Below are 23,102 nucleotides of genomic sequence, written 5' to 3' on the forward strand. Positions count from 1 at the left end.
GAGGAGATCTCTCCCATACCTGGTGGTGTGGCAGAGCTTTGCACTGGTTTTTCCTGAGGGGAGAAGACGGTGCAAAGCTCCACCATCAGTTGGGAGTGGGAGATCCAGAAAGGAGAAGCCCTTATGGCGTTTGCCCCCCTTCCCTTTGTGGAGGTGGCAGTGGGGCATTTTGCCCCCAGGTGCCAATACCCCTCCAATTCCCCTTGCCACCAGTTCAAGACTGTTCCTCCATTCAGTGGCAGAGAAAATCTCTACTGGGCACCATTCACATGGCAGTGCATTCCATTTGCGTGAACTTTCCCTAACTGTTCATTTCCATTTCACATGGCATAAAAGCCACTTCTGGAACTATGAGTGGAATGAGAGTGACGTACAGTGCAAGTTTAGCACTCACTTTCATATTATTTGCAAATGGATCCCCCCCCCCCCGGGAGCAAATAACACAGAAATGAGCACTAAACTTCCATTACAGTTCCAGAATTGGCTTTTATGTTGTGTGAAAGCTCAAATGTAATACTGTTAGGGAAAAGTCGTGAAAACGTTATAAATTGCCGTATGAATGCAGCCAGTTTCAACATAACTAATTCTCTTACCGTGCCTATTTTCTTAAACCTGGCATGCTTGGAAAGAAAGTTATTAGCTCAAGCATAAATTCCCACAGAGCAAAGGTAAAGACCCTCCCATATGGTCTCTGGACTCTAACTCCCATCACCCCAGACTATTGGCTGTGCTGGCTGGGGCTGATGGGAGTTGGAGGCCAGTAACATCAGGAGTTCACCAGATCCTTCATCCCTGCTGTAGATGATCAGGGTACCTAAGGCAGGAGTGCTCTCAGGAATGCATTATCTCCACCACCACCCCACCGATTCACAATGGGAGCTCCATGATTCACTGTTCAAAGCACGCTTTGCTTAGCATAGGGAGGGTACTTGGGTACATGTGGATAAGACCATTCACAAGGACAAGTTCTGTGCTATGAAGCAACTCTCTGGAAAGTCTTCCAGTGGGAAAGTTGTTGATCTCACACATCGCAGCACAGGTGAGCCCAATTAAACAATACATTGATCAAGACTGAAACTAGAAATTGAGCAATCTGTGTTGAGCAACAGGTTGTTGAGCAAACTGTTTATGATAAGTTTTTGCCTTCCATCAGCTTGTGACGAACAGAGGCACATCAGCCTTCAGTCAGCAAATGTATTGATGATCATCCTCCCATTTTTATTGCAGTGCCCTGCATCACCCTCTCCCAACCTGATGTGCTTCAAATGAATTGGACTACAGTTTCCATCAGCCTCCTGCCAGCTTTATTGCAGTTCCTAGTTGCCTGAAGGGTTCTATTCACCCTCAAGCGAAGGCAAGTAGAAGTACCTGCAGACCTTCCCAGTGCATTGGGTGAGGGGCTTGAATGTGCAACTCCCCCACCCCACACTTCGATATTTCATGTATGATCTTTCCAGGAATTCTGGATTAACAATGCCATTCTGCAAGCAAACCACTGTTTTGCAAAATCGGGAGATTTTTGGGGAAAAAACCAAATGAAACTCCCAAACAGAACACCTACCAGTGTGGGTCAGCCTGTGGGTCTCCAGAGCATCTTCTTTTGAGAACTGAGCTCCGCAGTGGTCACAGACAAAGGCTTTGGCACCCGCTATAAAGAGAGAGAGAGAGAGAGAGAGAAGGAGAGAACGTTGTAAAATACATGTTTACCAAGATTCATGGATAAATCTTAAAAATATACCTGTCAAAAAACTCATCCAGTTAGTAGCAGTGAAAATGAATGAAAGACACCTCTTTGAACAGAGACCCCAAAATGGGTGTGGGGTTTCTTAGAGATAAAGGAAAATAAAAAATCGAAACTTAGGGAATGAGTCTAACTAACTAGCTAGCTTTTGCTTGGAGTAGACCTATTCAGTTAATGGACCTAAGTTTTCCATGCCCATTAATTTCAAAGGGTCTGCTCCATGAGTGTGACTAACTCTGGGCTCAACCCCATGGAAATGCAATATCTGCACTCCAAATAAATCATATCAGGATTTTTTTTCAGATGCAACTCACAGGGAGGAGTTGCAAGGAACAGGGGTTGCACAAGAGCAGTTCCATAACATTAAGACTGTAATACAAACACACACGCACACACAATACGAGAATTAAAGAAGCAATAAAAATTCAATTTAGAATTAAATAAAGTGCAATTTAACATAATTATTAATATTTAAGGGCGACATTCTACAGACCACCTGAATGAAGTTCATGGGCCAATGGTTTACTGTGTGGACACAGTAAAATCAGAACCACAGACATAAGGAATCTCTGAAATTCGGAGAGCGTCAAATGCTTCCGAATCTAAAGTTGACTATCACTGTGAAGTCTTTGCAATTACGGGGCTACTGTATACACAGTCAAAGCGAGGGCATGCCTTTTGAAAACCCAAACAAGGAGAAGAAAAAGTTCACTTGAACTCGAGGGACTTGGGAAGCCATGGCGTATTGGCAGTAGATGTCGATATTACCGCCCGTCCAAGCGCTGCCATCGATGTGGAAGGAACACAGATCACTACATGATCCCCAAGGACTGGGAAGGGATTCAGAATCAACATGTGGAAGGATATAATTCAGAAATGAGAGAGGGGCTGTGTACCCTGCTGGAGGGCCTCTGCCCCAGTTTAGCTTTGCATAGGGCCTCTGACACAAAGCTCTCCTACAAACATGGCAGCAGATATACACAGCACTCTGGGTAAATATGGAAGTCGGGATGGGAGTCCTGGTGGCTGATGGAAGCAGACAGAAATCAAATGCGTAGAGCAACAGAAAGAGATGAAGATGCAGAGGGCTAGCCAGGGCCACTTATGTGGGTTTGGGTATGTGCATTTGGTAGATAAATGTATCCTCCACTTAGGGGTGCAGTGTATCTTTGAAAAAAGGGTGTGGGGGATAATCAACGGGGGAAGTTTCTGCTTTTATGCCCTGCCTGCAGGCTGCCCTGTGGAGATGGCAGTATTGAGTCAGTGGCTCACATGCTTCTGGCTTGCACTCTTTATAAAATTGGAGGAATTAGGTTATTACCCCTCTATTATTGTCCACGCCGGGTCGCTCAACCATTGCTACTGCATCCTTTCTTTTAGCAGATCAAGATGATGAAGTGACAGCAAAAACTGCAAGGTTTTTAGCGGGGGCAATTAGAACAAGATCTGTTATTGATTATTGATGTAACCCCCCAAAAAATGTATTTTCTAAAGTTAAGTTTTTACCTCTGTCTTCAGTACATTGGTACTTTGGTTCTCAAACACATTGGTTCTCAAACGCTTTGATTCTCAAACTCTGAAAACCCGGAAGTAAGTGTTCCGGTTTTCAAACAATTTTTGGAAGCCGAACGTCCGATGCAGTTGTCGGCTATTGTTTCTGCGGCACCTGCAACAATCAGAAGCTGCGCCTTGGATTTTGAACATTTTTGAAGTCAAACGGACTTCTGGAACGGATTAAGTTTGGCACTTTTGTTTTTGCTATTTATTTTGTGGGTTTTTGTTTTTGAGGCTTTTTCGGTTAATTTGTTTTTGTGATTGTGTGGAACCCAGTTCAGCTACTTACTGATTGATTGATTGATTGATTGATTTGATTGTGTGACTGTGGAAATGGATAAAAGCCCCCCATCCAAACAATGACTATCGTCAGTGCAGGGAAGGAAAAAAAATAAATTTTCATTTTTATAATCTACAATACTGTCTTATTTATTTTATAGTACAGTACATTGATTATTGCTTTCCTTTTATGGATCAATAGTCTTGTTAGATAGTAAAATTCATGTTTAATTGCTGTTTTAGGGGTTGTTTTTAAAAGTCTGGAAAAGATTAATTCATTTTGCATTACTTTCTGTGGGAAAGCACGCCTTGGTTTTGGAATGCTTTGGTTTTGGAACAGGCTTCTGCAACAGATTAAGTTTGAGAACCAAGGTATTTTATTGCTATGGCTAGTGGCTGATACAAATAAAGATTCTTCTTCTTCTTCCTGGCAAGGAGCTGGCAATGACAATCTTCCAAAGCAGAGAGGCTTTTGGGGTGACCCAGAAAGACAATTCTGATCCCGGGGTGAGTATGAACATGGATAGCTGTGGGCTGTAATATTAATCACTTTTTAAAGATATGTGTGTGTAAAAATGAAACAAACCACAAACGTTGCTCTTCCAACAAGAAAGGCGTTTGCTTAAAAATCATTATACACCAATGACTTCTCGAAGAGGTTAGCAATCCCATATAATTGCCTCCCCCCCCCCAGCAAAACTCCCCCCCCCCATTGTCAGGCATGCCATAAAGGGAAAGACGACAACGCTATCAGATAAGGAAAGTGGCAACAGCAAGAGCGTGTGCTGAGACTCACAGATATTTCCACAACTATCAGTGAGGTGTGGTATTTGTGGTATTTCTTAGAAAATTGCTACCAACACGCACGGCATCTGTTGGGTCACAGCTCCAGTTATAATGAGGGAAACAAGTGTGCACAGGATGTCTAAACAGCAGATAAGAAACTTGAAGATAAAAATAGACCCCACTATACAGACACAGGCACAGTCTTCTAAGCATATGCTGTTAGGCCAAAGCTGTGAACGTAATTGTTAGATTCGGAAGTTTGATTCATCTGTTCCAAGAAACTAAAGCACGGGATTCGGCGATGATAAAAGTAACCTTGAAAGGAAGGAAAGGAGAGGAGAGGATTTGGAGGCGAGAGTTGCAAACTGGTCTTTGTTTTGTTTTTTGTTTTTGTTTTTTAAAAAACAACATCCCTCCCCAGAATCTTAATGGCTTTATCAGTGTAGAATCTTTTGTGGGCCGCAGCAGACACTATGTAGATCTCTGGTAGATCACAAAATCTTATGCCGTAGCTGGGATGGGCAATGTCAATCACACTTTCTCTTAGTTTCTCATTTTTTTCAATCTCAAGTTCTCAAATATGTAGTTTAAAAGTCCACCAGTATTTTAGAGTGGCTTTCTCCTAGTGCACACATTTTTTGTAGTACAGTGGTACCTTGGGTTACAAACACTTTGGGTTGCAGACTCCACTAATCTGGAAGTAGTACCTCGGGTGAAGAACTTTACCTCAGGATAAGAACAGAAATTGTGCAGCGGTGGTGCAGTGGCAGCTGGAGGCCCCATTAGCTTAAGTGGTACCTCAGGTTAAGAGCGGTTTCAGGTTAAGAATGGAACTCCGGAACAAATTAAGTTCATAACCAGAGATACCACTGGAGTAGTAGTAGTAATAGTAGTAGTAGTAGTAATAATAATAAATCATATACAAACAAGCATATTATTAATAATAATAATTTATTATTCATATGCCACCCATCTGACTGGGTTGCCTTTTAGATGTCTTCTAAAAGTCAGATAGTTATGTCCTTGACATCTGAGGGGAGGGTGTTCCACAGGGAAGGCGCCACTGCCGAGAAAGCCCTCTGCCTGGTTCTCTGTAACTTCACTTCTTGCAGTGAGGGAACCACCATAAAGCCCTTGGACTGGACTTCAGTGTCCGGGCTGAACAATAGGGGTGGAGACGCTCCTTCAGGTATACTGGGCCGAGGCCATTGTACGCAGTATTGCCTAACAGGCACACTTTTACGAAGCAATTTCCCCTGATAGAATGCATTTTTGTGTTAATTTGACTACTAAATGAACTTCTATGTAGGCTTTAGTATATGGTTTTTGGCTGGAGAACAGCACTGCAAAATTTGGAGAAGGTGCCAATTTGGAAGGATAGCTGCGTTACGGTTATGGTTCTTGTTCTCTTTTGGTAAAGAGAATGAAGTAGGCTCACGTTGAAATGAGAACTGGATTCTTCCCCCTTCCCTAGCCTTGGCTCACACCCTGGTCTTGGAGGTGTCACAACACTCCTCTTTTTCCAGCCCAGCATCACTCTCCCAAAATACTCCCCCTTCCGCAAGAGCATCTTGCCAGCACCCCTCCTCACCCCACTGAATCATGCACCCAAAGAAAGCACAGAAACAAGCAGCAAAAGCGCCCCCCATTCCCCATTAGAAAAAGAATTCCTCTGCCTTTAAATTGTCTCGGTAACGGCTGGCTCACAGGCAGAAATATTTGGCAGCAGTGAAATTAAAAGTGATAAATTTTCTCGCCAAGCTTTGATCGATAATAGAGGTCTCATCTGTTAATCAATAAGACAGTCTGCCTGTTTACTGTGCATACGCCGTTCGCGGCTGCTTGCGGGGCGATGTCAAGTTTGCATTCAAAACAACTCAAGTGTGCCTAAACCAAATGGCCAGTCCCTAAAAAAGAAAGGAGGTACGGAGGGGGTGGGAAGGAGAAGAGGCCGGACAATGACATCACATGCCTGCTCATATATTAGAAAAGACAGTCCACGCGCCTGCTTTTCCTTCGCTCGCCTGTACATTTCATTTTGTTTCAGTTTTATATGTATATATAAATGTACAGCCTTTCAAGTCATGGGAGACAGTTTCACAAAAAGCCGTACACTGGAGGGCAACGAGGATGGGCTCATCTGAAATACACCCAAAGCTGCCAGGCCTAGTTAGAAAGAGAGGTGTAGTGGAAAGACGGCTGAGATGCCAAATAGTGTCTGTCTCTCTCTCTCTCTCTCTCTCTCTCTCTCTCTCTCTCTCTCTCTCCTCTCTCCACCACCCCCTCCATCCCTTTCACCACCAAGCCCTGCTTAAATAATAAACACAGCTTTATTACCAACATAATTAGAAAGGTCAGTTCTATTTGAGAACTATTACAGCCCTTCGTGCCAGAGGCTGTTCGGGGAATGTTTTGTTCCAGAATCATTGACCTAAAAGGCCAGTACAGTGCCGGCTGGTACCTTTAAGGCTCTGGGGTGAGCAAATCAGATTTATTCTTGCTCACAGCAGTCAGATCTCAAAACATTTCCTAGGCTGGTTTTTAAGAGGGGGGGGGGTGTTCATAAGAGAATAGGGAGTCAGAGGCTTTCCAAAACACCAACACTATTGCCCCAGAACTGGAGGAAAAACATGCCCGTTAAGAGTGTTTAATTTGATCCCTAAACCCCACGAAGCAAGATGCAATTAGTGCAAAGTGAAAGATGCTCTGAGCATGAATTATGACAATGCACACAGCTCCCAAGAAGAATTGTGGCTCAGGATTCAGCTCCTGCCCATTCTCCAAAAATCTCTGTGGTCCCTTGACCTCCTGCACCCTTTGTCTACCCAATGGCTGTCGAGCCCATGGTGGACTAGGCAGTTGCCTCCTAAGTTCCAGAATTTCATCCTCTTACTGGCAAACCACTCTCCCCACTTTCAGTTGCAGAGCAATAAGTTCTGCAGATAATCAGAGCTGTTCTGTTTTTCTTTTTCAGGGTTCATTGTCCCTGTAGGCCTGTGGCTGCCATTGGTTTAGCTGCTGTGATGTCAGAGCAGGTCTGGTTAGCAGAGTGCTAAGGGTGCTGCTTTGGAGAAATGAGGATCCTCATCCCTAAAGGTCAAGGCAGACCTTTTTATTCATATAGGTAGCACGGGCTGTATCCAATATTGTCTGTCAGCTAGTGAGAGGGCTCTTGTGTTAGCAGACAGGCTAGTTTCGATGTAGCACAGCAGAGGAATCCAAGTCAATTGATGTGCCAGGAGAAACTCAGGGTGCAATCTGCTCGTGAATCCTCTGATACAACAATGTTCTGCTGGCACATGTACAGCAGAATACCATTAAATGACTCACACACATTGGATACAACCCTGTGAGTACTGCCTGAGCTTTCAAATGATGACATGTCATGACAAACCAGTCAACAGTTTCAAGGGAAGATGCTTACAGGACTGTGCAATGGTGGGTGAGCCTGGCATCAAATAATGGTTTGGGGGCTAAGCCCTAGCAAATAAGGCTGAGAAATGCACTGGGGATACCTGCTTCAAACTTGATATTTTGTACAAAACAGACACAAGACAGCAGTGAAAAGTATATTTACGCAGAAGAAAGTCCCAGTGTGTATAACAAAACCGATTCCTAGGAAATACGTACAGGATTGAAGTCTGACTGCATTCAGCAGGTATATATTCCTCTAAAATATTAGGAAGGGGGAGACACAATTCTGAAGAGACATTTCAGATTCTTGTGAAGCCCCATCAGATTGATCGCTGCTAGTCATGTGCAAGAACACCCAGGTTTTTAGACACCTGGGCAATCAGATGCCTGGGAATGTTTAAGCCCCAGGTGGCACCCAAAGCAGCTGCTCATCTGCCCGTGTTTTTTATGTCCCTTCTTTGGAAAACAAGAGTGAGCTGCATTTGAAACTCAGGTGCAGGATCTTAATGTTCGTGATGATTCACTTTCGCACGAGGCATGCTTTTCTCATTGGCTGCATTACAGCAGAAGGAAAGCAGGGACAGGGGGAAGAGGAGGAGGAAATGGCTGAAAACAAGTCTGGTTCCATCTGGAGAAAACGGGGTGCTTCCATTAGAGAAAACACAAGCAGAACATTTGCAAACAATGCTAACCCAGAGGAGGGAACCCCACACGGTAATGGCCAGTTCAGCTCATTCAGGCGGAAGAACCATCTACAATAGCATTCTCTTCTCACAGTCAGCAGACAAATGCCAGGTGGAATTGAACGGGTTGTGGTAACTTGTGTGTGTGTGTGTGTGTGTTGCACTCTTTGTATCCTCAGAGGCCCTTTCCTCCTTTGCTTGTTCCAGAGCTCAGCCCTGGCACTGAAACTAAAGGTTGTCCAATTCAGGGCCCATTGCTCAGGGTGAGTTAGAACACATTTCCTGCCCTGGGAAGCTGCTTTTTAAAAAATAAATAAATATTTTTTTTATTAATGACACTCCAATTAATAACACATCAAATCTTGCCAAATTTTAAGAGACTTCTCATGTTCTGGCTGGTCAGGGGGAAGGAAGTCTCTTTAAATTATATAATTTGGAATGTATAATTGGCTTTATTATTTGTATTAGGATGTGGCAAGATTTGATACATTATTAATTGCCCTGGGAAGCTGCTGAGGCTATAGATCAGTGGCGTAGCATGAGGAGGGCCACAAGGGCGGTTGCCCTGGGTGCAAAATGCTCAGGAACGCAAAATTTCAACACTTGATGCTGCCTCAATACAGCCGCGTGCTTCCGTTGCTGGGCTCCATTGAAAATGGCTTCTCCATATGAACCATGAAGTGACCTCTCCAGACAACGGAATGACACTTCTTTTCCTATCTCTGTGGCTGCAATCTCCTGGGCGACGAAGACACTGTTAGGCAGTTGAATGCGCATGTGTACTCCGTCTGCTTCCCTCTGTCCCACCTACCCCTCTCCACATGGCCCTAAAGTGCTGGCAACCCACGCTACGTCATTGGCAGAGATAACACTGCAGGGTCACTAGCCTTTTGGGGTCAGTGGGCATATTTGGAATTTTGAGAAAATATCATGGCCACTGGTCACAAAATGGCTGCCACCATATAGCACAAAATTACTGCTATACCCGTGTGGTGTAAAACAAAATGCCTGCCGCAACTAAAAACCAGAAAAGAGCCATCTCAAAAAAGTCCTGGCATACCCTCTCATTTATGGGAAAAAAGCAGCTGCCTCAGCCACCGCCACACTCATTCATAACGTGTACCTTTCCTCTGTTTGGGATGGAAGGGAAGGAGGGTTTCTGACCCTGGCATCCAATGAAATGTTGTCATGCTTAAGGAAGCATGTTCAATGTAGGAGACATTGGGCCAGGGCAAATAGTCCCTTTTGCATTATGGGTTTTTGAAGGGATGTTCACTGAGACCATTCACAGGCCCCCAGGGGAGGGGCTGGTGGGCACAGTGGTACTCATGGAAGCCATGTTGGCAAGTCATGTGATATTGGGTAGATGGACCAATGTACCTAGTTTCTGGCAGTGTCACAGACTCACACATTAGCCCAAAAAGAGCACCCAACAGCATTTCCTGGGGAGAATAAGTGGGCGCCTTCTTTTCATTGACAGGTTCTGACTGGGCAACATATCTGGGGTAGCAACCCCTGTTTTTCTACCCCAGTGATACATGGCCAGAAAGGCTGAGGTGCATGGAGCCATTTCCTATGCAAAGACATCCCCACCCCCATAGGAACATTGTGGTCCAGGGCTCTGGGTATGAAATTTAACCCATGGTGAAAGGGGATGGACTATATAGCTTTTAAGAAGAAATGAACAAAGCAAAATACTTCCGTAAGTAAACAGGGAGAAGAAATGGAAGAAATATTTCTGAGCAACGAATAACAAGTAGAGCATTGCCCTCATCTATTGGGGAGGTTGTTTTTTGTAACAGGGGGGAAGAATCCTGGAGATTTTAAAATAAACATCTTGAATGTTCTGATGAGATACGCATGCTTGGTTATATAAGGGGAGTACAGAGTGTACCAAAACAGCCGACCCGCAAAAGCTGTCAGAACAATAAGTGCAGACACAGGGCATCTTACGACAGGCTACGCCGTACAGTTTTATTTACAGTACCTCTTATCAGTCAGGGAACAGTACGCAGCCTGCCAATTTTCAAAGGCTAGAACTGGGTGTTCTTTCTTTTGCTCAAGTAGATGTGTACGCCAGGCAGGGAGGTTTCTCCCCCCCCCTTTCTCTAAATCAAATCAGCAAAACAAAAAGTGATACCAAGCCAGAAATCTTGCAGTCTACGCATGCATAAAAGGACTTGTTTGGAGGGCGGGGGAAAGTGGGGGGGGGGGAGAGAAAGAGTGTTAAAGCCAAGGCAGAGAACAGAGCCATTGAATATGCAAATAGTTCAATGTTAATTTTACTATGTGAGTCACCAGGAAAATGTCAGCCAGCATCAGTGCTTATTACACCAGGGTTTCAGAAAAACAAGGAGAGATATTTATTAAAAGCACGGAACATCGGGGATGGAACATTCAAAAGCAATACATCAAGGGATGGTTATTTACAGGCTTTTTTTCCTTTTCTTTTAAAGCCTCTTGTTGAAGCTAGCAGCTTTAATGTAAACAGGTTTGTCCCCCCCCCCAATAAACAATGTTTTAGGTGGGATTTTTTTGTGGGGGAGGGGAGAAGGGAGAAAAGATAAAAGGTGGTATTTTTAGCAAGTTGTTTCGACTTGCCTACAGTATAAAGATATCTTCCGATGACTGACCCTGGAGAGATGGGACCCCGTGTGCTGCCAAGAGTCAGCTGTGTGTTTGAGAACATGCCTCATCCCCTTGGCACCAGCTCCTCGGCCGGTCTTCCGCTGGTGTTTGTACAAGCAGATTTATGGGCCCTCTGCTTAATAAAGATACTTGCTCAACTCAGCTGGCAAAAACAGGCAGCTTTTTCCATTCAGGCAGGATTCTGCAGAGTCACCGAGGTCCTCTGGAATGACAGCAAGTCCTCGCTATGCTCTACCCTCTCCCTCACCCCAGGCCCTTGACCTGTGTCCTTCCAGCATGGGTGACTGGAAGAAAGTTGGCACCTGCAATACATACCCCTTTTGCAAAAGCCCAAGGCAAGCTCCCTGCTCTTCCAAAACCAATTCCCCTCTTTGCCGTACAGTCACAATCCAGGAATATTTGCAGCTGACCCAGCACTCATTTGGCTGAAAAAGGTGACAGCAATGGGCATGGATGGAGAACCGAGGCATAAAACCAGAGGCTGGCAAATAACTCCGAATTCTGGGGGGGAATGTTTCCAAACTCAACAGTGAGCAAAAGCCTGTCTCGATGTCCCAAAGACTTGCTATCTATTAAAAGCTATAGGAGAAAGTTTAACAGTTCTACTCGTCTAACTCTTGATGCTCAACAGGTAGATGAAACCTTGAGGCACCAAGCAGGACTTTGTTGGTCTGCTGGGCATCAGGACCACTTGCATTTCACCTGGCTGGAGACTCTTGGGTTAGTCTGGAAACCATGGCCAAGTCCAGGTTTGCAGGACATTTAATCCAGCCCCAGAAGGATTGGCTCCTTGTATTGTCAACAGGCCTGGCCAATCTGGTGACATCATGCTCCCTGCCAATCACAAGGGCTTATGGTGGCTACTTCTGTTTCCTTCTGTGCCCAAATACTGCTTGATTTCCAATAAAGTTAGTCCAAACTGCTTGCCCGCCACTGTACTGGATGGCCAATTTGAGGCTATCCCTCATGGCGAAATACTCTGTCCTTGTGAAGAGCAGGTTGAAGAATATTTTGCTCATGTGGTTCTTCACTATAATTTCAACAAAGATGACCCGATTGGTGGCTCCTGTTCTCTCAAAAATTTCCAGGTAGGGCTTCCAAATGGGATCTGACCTACCTTTTGGCAGACTCAAACAGATTATTAACAGAGAATGGGGCTACATTTCTCTTTCTGGCCGCAAAAACACGAAAGGCAATCTTCCCTGATAAATGCTATCCTGTCCAATGGCTGCTGCAATTTATAATCTGGGTATTTCTTATTAATTTCTTAATTTCTTAACTTACTTTTCATCCCCATATTTTAAGGCAACATGCTGCATAGCTCACTTTAGACATGTTTTATATTTTCCTGATCTAATATACTTTGTATGTTATTTTGCTTGTATAGTCATTAGTTTTTGGTTTGTTTGGGTTTGTGATCACATAATGAAGAGATTCGGTGTTCCCTTCAGTGTCAGAAAAGGACCCTGATGCTTGTGCACTTGGCTGGGTTTCCAGATTTGGGTTTGATCCTAGAGCCCTTGCTCATGGTTAACTTATAGTGGGAACAAGTGAGCTGGGATGGTATGCAAATTCTTTATCCTTCACTGGTAGTTTTCATCTAAGAATCACCATCTGTATGCACTACAAGTAGAAGCTGAGAAGCCTTGCTGCGTCCAGGGTGGGAGGAACCTGGTCAGGGTGAAGGCAGATAACCCATACAAAAAGGAAGAGAGGTGTAGCCAGAGGCCAAGAAGCAAGATGGCGGCTATGTGATACCTCCACTGTCAGAAGCAGTATGCTTCTAAATACCAGTTGCTGGGGAGCATGAGGAGCAAAAATGTAGGTGCGCTCATTTGGGCTTCCCATTGGGAATCTGATTGGCCACTGTGAGAAAAGGATGCTGGGCAACATGGACCACTGGCCTGATCCAACAATGTTCTCCTTTTGTTCTTAAGCAGTAGATAGGAAGTGGGGAGAACAGCCTGGAATTGAAGGAAAAGAGCAGGCTGCAGGAGGAAGTAGAAAAGCAGGTATTCGGAGTGCAAAGCCAAACACATAAATTGTCTCTGCTGTAGCACCTCAGTCCACGAAGAGGCTGGTCAAAGAACCCTGGGAAGTCAGTCTTGTTTATTTAGAAGAGTACGAACCTCCATCCATCTCAGTATAATTATGAGTAGGATGGTGCAAGGCCGAGATTCATAAGCCCAGGTAATTCAGCAACAGCGGAGGCAGGGACAGACTTTGAAAAGCAGAGATTTGTACATTGGGCAGTGTGAGAACATAATGGGAGGCACAAGATGATTATGATAAACATGACTCAAGAGTGGATCGAATCAATTTCATACCTCCTTGGAAGCTAGAAAAGAATTTGTGGAAGGTTCTTTGATGGGCAGGGTGGTGTGTGAGAGAGAGTCTGTCTGTCTGTCTGTCTGTCTGTCTGTCTCTCTGTGTGTCTATGTATATAACAATTGATAGGATAAGGAGTGGTGCTGGGGAATGTAGACATGAGAGGGAAAGGAAGCAAAACAGAAAAGGGCAGCTGGGAAGAAGGGGCGGAGTCACAGAATCGCAGAACTGTACAGTTGGAAGGGACCCAAGGGCCATCTAATCCAAAGTAGGAATCACAGCTAAATAACCCATGATAGATGGCCACCCAACTTCTCTTTAAACACCTCCAAGGAAGGAGAGTCCACCACCTTAAGAGGTAGTCAGTTCCCCTGTCAAACAGAAAGTTCTTCCTAATGTTGAGTTGGAATCTCCTTTCTTGTAATGTGAATCCATTGGCTAGGGCCCTACCCTCTGTAGCCAATCTCTATTTAATTGCATCTATTTTTGCATCTTTTTCTGGAACTATGGTGCCAAATCACCTTGAGATTGTATGGTATAAGGCGATATATAAATAAAATCCTTCTTGGCACTGTTGTCAGTCGGAGTGTTTTCCTGTCCAGTCAAACTCCTCTCTGGTGTCAGAGGCCTCCTTCTTGTGATGAGGTCTATCACTTTCCGGTATAGGAGACTCCCTCCTTCCCCCTCCACATATTTGGTGTAAAGCATAATGCTCCCATTCTACCCATTTAGATATACATTAGGTTTTGCCTTTGGTGGGTCTCCAAGGTGAAGGAAGTTCTTGGATAGCTCTTGGACACCTGCAGAGAGCACCTCTCTATGCCACTGGTTTTCAACTCGTGGGTCATGGCTTGATCCAAGCTGGGTTGCAACAGGAGCACCACCACCATGCAAAAATATGGTAAAGGGTTTAAGAAATTGGTCCCCAAAAGCATATTTTAGTTAAAAGTGGGTTTAACCCGTCTTATGCATCCTCACTAACTGACCACACCTCAAAGATTTTAGGAAGAGGAACTCTTCTGTTTATGCACTCACATCCTTAAGGGTTTTTTAAAATTACCTTCAGTGGTTTTAAGTGTGTCTAACTGTTCCTGCAAATTATCCAAAGCAGGCTTCCTCAACCTCAGCCCTCCAGATGTTTTGAGACTACAATTCCCATCATCCCTGACCACTGGTCCTGCTAGCTAGGGATCGTGGGAGTTGTAGGCCAAAAACATCTGGAGGGCCAAGGTTGAGAAAGCCTGGTCCAAAGCATAGCACAGCTATGACCCATCAGTTATGGTCTGAGTCCATGGGACTTCCTGGGATGAGATCGAATATTGCATGTGTGTATGTATGCTTCATAATAAAAACAAACAAACAACAAGGTGATCCATATTTTATTTTTATTTTTTGATTGCATTTATATACCACCTGTATCTTGCAAGGATCTCGAGGTGGTGTATATAGTTGTTGTTCTCCTCCTCCCCATTTCATCCTCACATCCTCCCTTTGAGGGAGGTTAGGTTATGAGATGGTGACTGGCCCAAGGTCACCCAGTGAGCTTCATGGCTGAGTGGGGATTCCAACCCTGCTCTCCCAAGTCCTAGTCTAACACTCTAACCACATCAGTCACAAAGCAGAGCAACACCATAAGGACATAAGAGGAGTGTTGCTGGATGAGGCCAAGAGCTCATCTAGAATGACATCCTGTTCTTGCAGTGGCTGTGTGTCCACTCTCTCCTGCAAACGTTGGGGGAATCAGCTGAACAGACCAGAAAAGGGGCAGTGAGGAGTGTGTGGGTGGGTGGGAGCAGAACAGAAAGCATTTGCTGGTCTTGAATATAAAACCACTGAATTCCATTTGGCAAATCTTCCGGAAAAAAAGGTTAGCACCTGGGCATCCACAAATCCTTCTCTGAACTCTTACCTATTTTGCATTCGTTTAAAGAAGAAGAAAAAAAATAGATTCTCTTCTACCTACCCTGGGCTTTGGCGCTGAAAAATGCAGAGGCAATTGATCATCTGCCAGCTGTCTGCCCCAGCTCCTTAGAATAAAGCAGCAGCAAGTCTTTAATATCTGTCTATATCTTCTGCAAAACATCCAGCGGGTCACAAAATACGCAGCCGGTTAAAGGATAGCAGGCGGGGGGAAAGCCTCCAAACACACTCATCTGTTCTGAAAGCACCGCTTTGCTATTTTTAGACACCCCGTAATACTCCCCAATACCCATTCAGTTTAATGGCTTTATTGAGGAGAAGAACTGGGGCTCCCTGGTTCATGGCACTTCTGATGTTAGGAAGTAGTAAAAATCTTCTAACTGGCTAAAAATGACACTCGTCCAATTGCCTTTGGTGTGTCTAAAACCTTAATTGTCGTCACCCAGCCTACTGGATGTAAAGATTCTCGCCGGTTTACATAGCTTTGATTTCTACTTTCTTCTCCCCATAATTGAGGTGTTACATTACATGGTGCTGTGCTTGGCATTTTCAGAAAGGGGCAAGGAGCTGGACACCTAAACACTCTGACGACCAAGAAGCTTTGCATACGAAACAGGAGGGGGGGGGACTTCTTCCTGAGTGGCATTCAGAGTTTCCCTTCATCTTTTTCTCTTTCATTTTAGGCCATGCAAGAAGCAAGTGCACTAAACTGTGCACTTTTCCTGTATTATTATCAGAGTATTATTAAAGTGTACCTGGCAACTAAAAATGACATCAAAATTGCTGCCTGAGAAACTGGAAAGATCTGGGTTGTAACGGAGGAACTGAAAACAGGTAATGTTGAGAATACACAACCGGCGATTAAAGTTTCAGGCAATGGTGGGGGAGAAGGTTAAGATCACTAAGCAGAATTGCTGTCTATAGCCACCATTAGTTTAATTTTATGGGGAAGCAACAGGCATAAGTTGCTATAGCACAAGAGACATGCAGTATTCTTCTTTCAGCAGAGGCCAACCAAAAGATGATTCCGACTTCCCAAACACCCCAATTTTACTTTTAAGTAATTCACTTCAAATTTACAATTACATGTTCTCAAGGAGATCACTGAAGAGCATCTGTTCAAACACTAAAATGACGTCGACATTTTTCTCTCTCCCCTTTGTTTAGGTGTACGAATGTCTTCTGTGAGGAAGTTCTTCCTAATGTTTAGGTGGAATCTTCTTTCTTGTAGTTTGGATCCATTGCTCCATGTCCGCTTCTCTGGAGCAGCAGAAAACAACCTTTCTCCCTCCTCTATATGACATCCTTTTATATATTTGAACATGGCTATCATATCACCCCTTAACCTCCTCTTCTCCAGGCTAAACATGCCCAGCTCCCTTAGCCGTTCCTCATAAGGCATCGTTTCCAGGCCTTTGACCATTTTGGTTGCCCTCCTCTGGGCACATTCCAGTTTGTCAGTGTCCTTCTTGAACTGTGGTGCCCAGAACTGGACACAGTACTCCAGGTGAGGTCTGACCAGAGCAGAATACAGTGGCACTATTACTTCCCTTGATCTAGATGCTATACTCCTATTGAGGCAGCCCAGAATTGCATTGGCTTTTTTAGCTGCCGCGTCACACTGTTGGCTCATGTCAAGTTGTGGTCAACCAAGACTCCTAGATCCTTTTCACATGTACTGCTCTCAAGCCAGGTGTCACCCATCTTGTATTTGTGCCTCTCATTTTTTTTGCCCAAGTGCAATACTTTACATTTCTCCCTGTTAAAGTTCATCTTGTTTGTTTTGGCCCAGTTCTCTAATCTGTCAAGGTCGTTTTGAAGTGTGATCCTGTCCTCTGGGGTGGCTTTTTAAACTGTTCTTAACTGAGGCGACATTTGAGGAGGAGGAGGAAGGAATAATAATAATAATAAATTTTATTTATATCCCGCCCTCCCCAGCTGGGCCGGGCTCAGGGCGGCTAACAACAATCAAATAAACAATCAAATAATAACACATTCTAAAAATATTTCATTATAAAAATTAGTTAAAATCAAATTGATGGCAACCGATTAAACAAAATTCTGTGCAGGTTGCCAGAGGAGGGAGTCAGGCTGCGCCCTGACCAAAGGCCTGGCGGAACAACTCTGTCTTGTAGGCCCTGCGGAAAGATGTCAGGTCCCGCAGGGCCCTAGTCTCTTGTGACAGAGCATTCCACCAGTTTGGAGCCGCAGCCGAGAAGGCCCTGGCTCTAGTTGAGGCCAGCCTAACCTCTCTGAGGCCTGGGACCTTGAGGGTGTTATTATTTGCAGACCGTAGGTTTCTCTGTGGGGCATACCAGGAGAGGCGGTCCCGTAGGTACGAGGGTCCTAGGCCGTATAGGGCTTTAAAGGTTAAAACCAGCACCTTAACCTGATCCTGTACTCCACCGGGAGCCAGTGCAGCTGGTATAGCACCGGGTGAATGTGGTCTCGCAGCGAAGACCCTGTAAGGAGTCTCGCCGCGGCATTCTGCACCCGCTGGAGTTTCTGGGTCAGTCTCAAGGGCAGCCCCATGTAGAGTGAGTTACAATAATCCAGTCTGGAGGTGACCGTCGCATGGATCACAGTGGCTAGGTCAGGGCGAGAGAGATAAGGGGCCAACTGCTTAGCTTGGCGGAGATGGAAAAATGCCGCCTTTGTTATAGCTGTAATCTGCGCCTCCATAGGAGGAAGGAGATGAAGAGTGAGAGAACGACGGGAAGGAGCAGTAAGAAGGTAAGACATTCAGTATGGTCAGATAACAGACTTGCAGATTTTGCCAGGATCAGGAGTCACACTAAGAGACACTAAGAATGCCATCTCCTCCACGTTCAGCTAAGTCAACAGCACTTGTGAGGACAGGTGAAAAGATGAATAAGCTTGAAGCAGCATTCACTTCAGGGTAGGAGTGATACAACACTTATCACCTCTTAGGCATAAGAGTAAGACCATTTCTCACCTGTACTACCAAGACATCTCAATGCTAGTGATGCTTTCTATGGCAGCATAAGCCTGTTTGCCAAAACGCCTTCAGTGTGTCTATTCCTGTTGTTGATACCTTTTATGAGTGCCAACAAAGGCCTACCCCATTGGCCGGCCTTCTGCATTCATCCTTCTAGAGCAGGGATGCCCAACTCCCAATATACTGTCATCTACTCACATATAAAAACTTGTAGTGATCAGGTCAAAGATCCAAGTAGCTGAGATTTTATTTTTTTAGGGAACAACAATATTTTAGGGAGAGGGAAATTTCTGAATTGAGTAAGGGGGAAAGGGGGAAAGTCACTCATCAACCGGTTGCTAAAGAAACAATCTACCTCGTAGCAAAAACTCCACCTGTCATTTCAGCGATCATGCAAAAATGGAGGACGGGCCAAGGGGGTGGGGAGGGATGCTATTATGCCACCGCAAAGGAACCTGCTGGGGATTTACTAGCCGAACGCGACCGACCTGTTGGACATCCCTGTTCTAGAGCAACTGATCAGTACAAGGGCTCCACCCTGGAGGGAAGTGACAATCGACAGATATATCAATGGAACACATGGGATTGCTTAAGGGCTCCCAGGCCCTTCTTCCTTGTTCAAGCTGATTGGCTCCATTCACAGTGCGTGGGCTGTCAACCATAAGCAGATGTTGGCTTTCCTGCCAATCACATGAGCAGCGACCCACATCCCTTCTGTATATATAAAGAAAGGAGAAGTGGAAGAGTTGCCAGTTCCCAGCTTGTGCCCAGAGGATTAGTAACCCAGGGATGTCACAAAAACATTTAGGAGAGCCAGTCCATGAAGCCACCTCAAGATGTGATGCTGTCTTCAATGGACTGGTATGACTTAAATGGTTTCGCTTGCGTCCAGATTGGAAAGTATAACATCCCAGTCCAAGCTTCTTCATCCCCAATTGTTGCTGCATGTTGTGTTGAGCAACAATCTGGAAGCAGCTTCTCATAAGGCCAACTGATTAACCCAACCGATTCAGATCTACTGAAAAGAAAGAAAGCTGGAGAATCAGCATTTATCCTCCTGAACACACTTTCTGGAAAGGTATTTTGACCATGATCCCATCATGCTGAAGTTCTGGCTGGTGATATCTAGCCCAGCATCCTCTTCTCACAGTAGCCAACCGATGTCCCAGTGGGAAGCACACTGGGGTTATTTTTGAACTGGAAAGTAAATCTTCCCTGGGTCAGACCAGCTGGTGATTCTGGGTTTTATATGGTCTCCCACAATGTGGGATTAGTGGCTTGGATTGCTTGCCTGAGTCATCTGGGGTGGTTTGTTTGCTGGACTGTGTCAACATGGTGTGGGTCTGCTTGATTTAGCTGGCAGCTTGTGGTTCCTGGTGCTTTGGAATCTGGATGCAAGATACCAATGAATTCTCTTATGCAAGCCCATAGAAATGAATGGGAATAGACAGTTCCTGGGTGCAATTGCTCTCTAGTGATGTAATATCTTACTCCTCAGCTAACAATTGCATTTTTTATTCAGCTTTGTCATGGCCAATGACTAGTACAAAAGAAACTAGCAAGATAAGAAGATGAACTCAGAGTAAGACTATGCAGTTGAGGGGATGGGATTGTGCAGTTAGTGCCAGACCTCTCTCAGCCCAAGACCTAGGATAGGTGCTGCCAGTCAGAGTGGAATGCAGGGAGGCAGATGGGCAAAGACCTCACCTGGTATAAGGTAGAACTTTCTGTTCCAGAAAGAAAATAATGTGGTGGTGAGTTAGGATGGGGAATAACATTATTATTATTCCACCCCTAGTGGTGAGCTGCTTCCAGCCTGAACCTGGGCGATGTGACTTCCCCACTAGATGGGACCCTGCAGGAGCTGGGATGTGGCCCTGGTTGCACAGTGAGGACTTCAAAACTTTCCTTCTTGCATCCCATTTTTCATCATAACAATGACCATTCCGTTAGCATAAAACATAGACCACACCACCCAAACTGATCAGGGGATAAAGGCACACACCCAGAGACACTCCCCTCTCCTGTATATTTAGCCTGTTTACACCGAAAGCGCCACGAAAATGAACAGTCACGTTCTTGGCATCAACCTCTGCTGTTGAGTTCGGGCCAGAACAACTCCAAACAGCATCCCCTTTTCCAACCACAGTTTCATAACTTGCATATTTTCTGACGTTGCAATCCTCAGAAATTTCACAGGCACCAGATACTCCCTCGCCCTGCTAGCCAGTGAGGGCCATGTGCTATTAATTAAAATAAAACATGGGCTATATTTGTATAGTGTGAGTGTTAAAACTGATGAGAAAATTGGGGGAGGGAAGCAAGAGGAAAAGAAGGAGGAGGGAGACAAATATGGATTTGTAAAAAAAAAAAAAAGTAAAAAAAGTGGCAAAGCAAATTTATGCATTGCCGTCACTTTACTACCTAATTAATTCAGTCATTTTTTTTTAAAAAAACCAACCACAATTTTATTTATGTTCCATTTACCACATCAAAAGTGCAAAGGGGAAGGGGGGGGAGAACACGCGCACACAACAACACTCCCCACACACTGATGCTAAAATAATACCTCAAGGCATCTATTTTTAATCAGTCTAAAAAAACACAAAACGCTGGATTCTATACAATCTCTCTTGGGCAGACCACCAACGCTCGGAAAGGGAAACAGCCAAGTCTTCTAAGCGCCCTTGCTGGCTGCTGAAAACTGTTCTTGACAAAAAGAGAGAGAGGGAGAGAGAGAAAGAGAGAGAGAGAGAGAGAGAGAGAGAGAGAGAGAGAAAAACCTCACAGAAATCCATAATGGCCTCAGGCTCCTCTCCAATCTATTTTCTGCTCAGCTGGTTTTAAATGAAGTTATTATGAGTCATTAAAACACCCGCAAGCTTGTGGAAGTCAGCCAATTACAATTTTAAATTTAGCCTGTTCTCTACCCCAGTCCCTTGGTTTCTTCTGTTGCCCACAAAAAGCCACTGGGTTTGCTCTGGTTTAATTTCTCTCTGTGTGTATCTGTTCTTTGCACCCCCAGAAAAGGCCCCCCTCCCCTCTACACCCAAATTTCACTCAAATTTCACATATATATGATTAAAATCATATTGCATAAAGAAGCAGATGGGATAAAATGTCACACACAGAGACCTTCCCAGTTTTGCATGTCTCAGATTACTACTGCTACTACTACTAATTCTATCACACATATACTCATCAAAAGTGCGTCTTGGTTTTTGTTTTGAATGTACATATAGTTCAACAACAGACTTCTTCGTGGAGCATGACTGTCAGGGTGACGTCATCATACCTGAGGTCTTATTTCATTTTTAAACCTACAGGGTAATGGTCTGGGCCAGACTATTAAAGGAATATAATGCCTGCCCCCGACAACTCCCAACGTCCGTGTAAGTGAATCCCTTCCTGAAGGATCAGTCACGCAAACCACGCTAGACTGTTGCAATCCTGGTGCAGAAGTAATTGGCATCATCTCCCCAAATCCACATTGGGCAAGGGGGACAAAGACTGTAGGAACAGAGGAAGGCATGGAGGGCAGGTCCCGGGAGCTGAACCAGAGACCCTCCACCTGCGAGACCAGACGCTCTACCACTGATCTAGCAGGCCCTGGTGTCAGGCATTGATAACTATTTCAGGGTCTTCTGCAAACCCCATCCATGTTGTGGCCACAAGAGATGGTCCACCCACTCTAAATGGTGCCCAGAGGGCTCATCCTCCCTACTGGAAGCACAGAAGCATCCCCACAACAGGCTTGAAAGGCAGACCTGTATGAAGAGTATGACTGCAATGGAGCTGGAGAGTTTTAGATGGCATCCTGTGATCACTTGGTGTCCTCTGAGTTACAGCAGATGTTTGACTGGATTCTGAGCCTTCCGGACTCCCCTGAGGCGGCTGCTAATGCCTAGATGGCTGCCACCGGACTGTTGTTAGCCAGGGCTCCCGCTTCTTCTCCGGACCAGCTTTCCGCCGCCCATCCACACGACTGCGATGAGCATCCCGCCCTATGCTAATAGCCGCAAGACAGATGAATGCTCAGGTGTCACTGATAATATGGCTTCTGCCTCTCACCCTCCCTCCTCTCCGTGAGCAGACAGTGAGGGGCGGCTGAGAGCTTTCTCAGCGCGCCACCAAGACATCAATTCTGCCTCTTGATTTCCTTCAGACAACAAGAGCGCAAGGCGTGCACGCTCAACGGGCAGCTTCTTTAAAGGGAATTTTAGAAGGGGTGGGTGGGAAATCAGCATTTTGGAGTGGAAAGCACAGGGGAGGCAAGCTCAAAGGCAACCGGGCCACTCTTCCCATGTGGAGTGCAGTCAGAGGCTTGTGAATCTGTGGAACACTGCTGAGGATGGAAAGAGTGGAGCATCTATTTTGGGTCCATGTGTCATTTTGGTTCAGCAAAATAACAAACAAACCCCCAAACCACACACACACACACACACACACACACACACACGAGAGAGAGAGAGAGAGAGAAAGTAAGGTTATTACATAATTGCTGCTCCCCCACCCTTGAAGTAATGTTCTATCCAACAGACTGAGCTGGGAAGGGGTGGGGTGGGATGGGGGCGATGGCGACAAACCCCATTCCAAAAAACCCAACAGCCTGTGTTCCGTTTCAGAAGGCACAGAGTGTACTGTACGGCCTATAAAACTCCAAAACAGCCTCCAGACACTTCTGCAATCGTCCTCCATCAAAACACTTTGCCTTGCATACAAAAATAAGATACAGGGCTGAACGGAATACACAATCAGGCCATTACAGTACAGGGAGGCTGCTACTTAG

At 45.1% G+C, this 23,102-nt stretch overlaps 1 protein-coding gene across 3 annotated transcripts in view; it reads right to left on the bottom strand.

Moving 5' to 3' along the window:
* Positions 1-23,102, bottom strand: part of ZBTB16 (zinc finger and BTB domain containing 16) — a 190,682-nt gene that overhangs the window by 69,341 nt on the left and 98,239 nt on the right. For all 3 annotated transcript variants that reach the window (XM_082200425.1, XM_082200426.1, XM_082200424.1), the window contains exon 4: positions 1,562-1,648. In XM_082200425.1, coding sequence (XP_082056551.1) covers positions 1,562-1,648 — 87 coding nt within the window. The remainder of the gene's footprint in view (positions 1-1,561; positions 1,649-23,102) is intronic.

The sequence above is a fragment of the Podarcis vaucheri genome (assembly GCF_965113315.1).
Source record: "Podarcis vaucheri genome assembly, chromosome: 15".
Lineage (NCBI taxonomy): Eukaryota > Metazoa > Chordata > Lepidosauria > Squamata > Lacertidae > Podarcis > Podarcis vaucheri.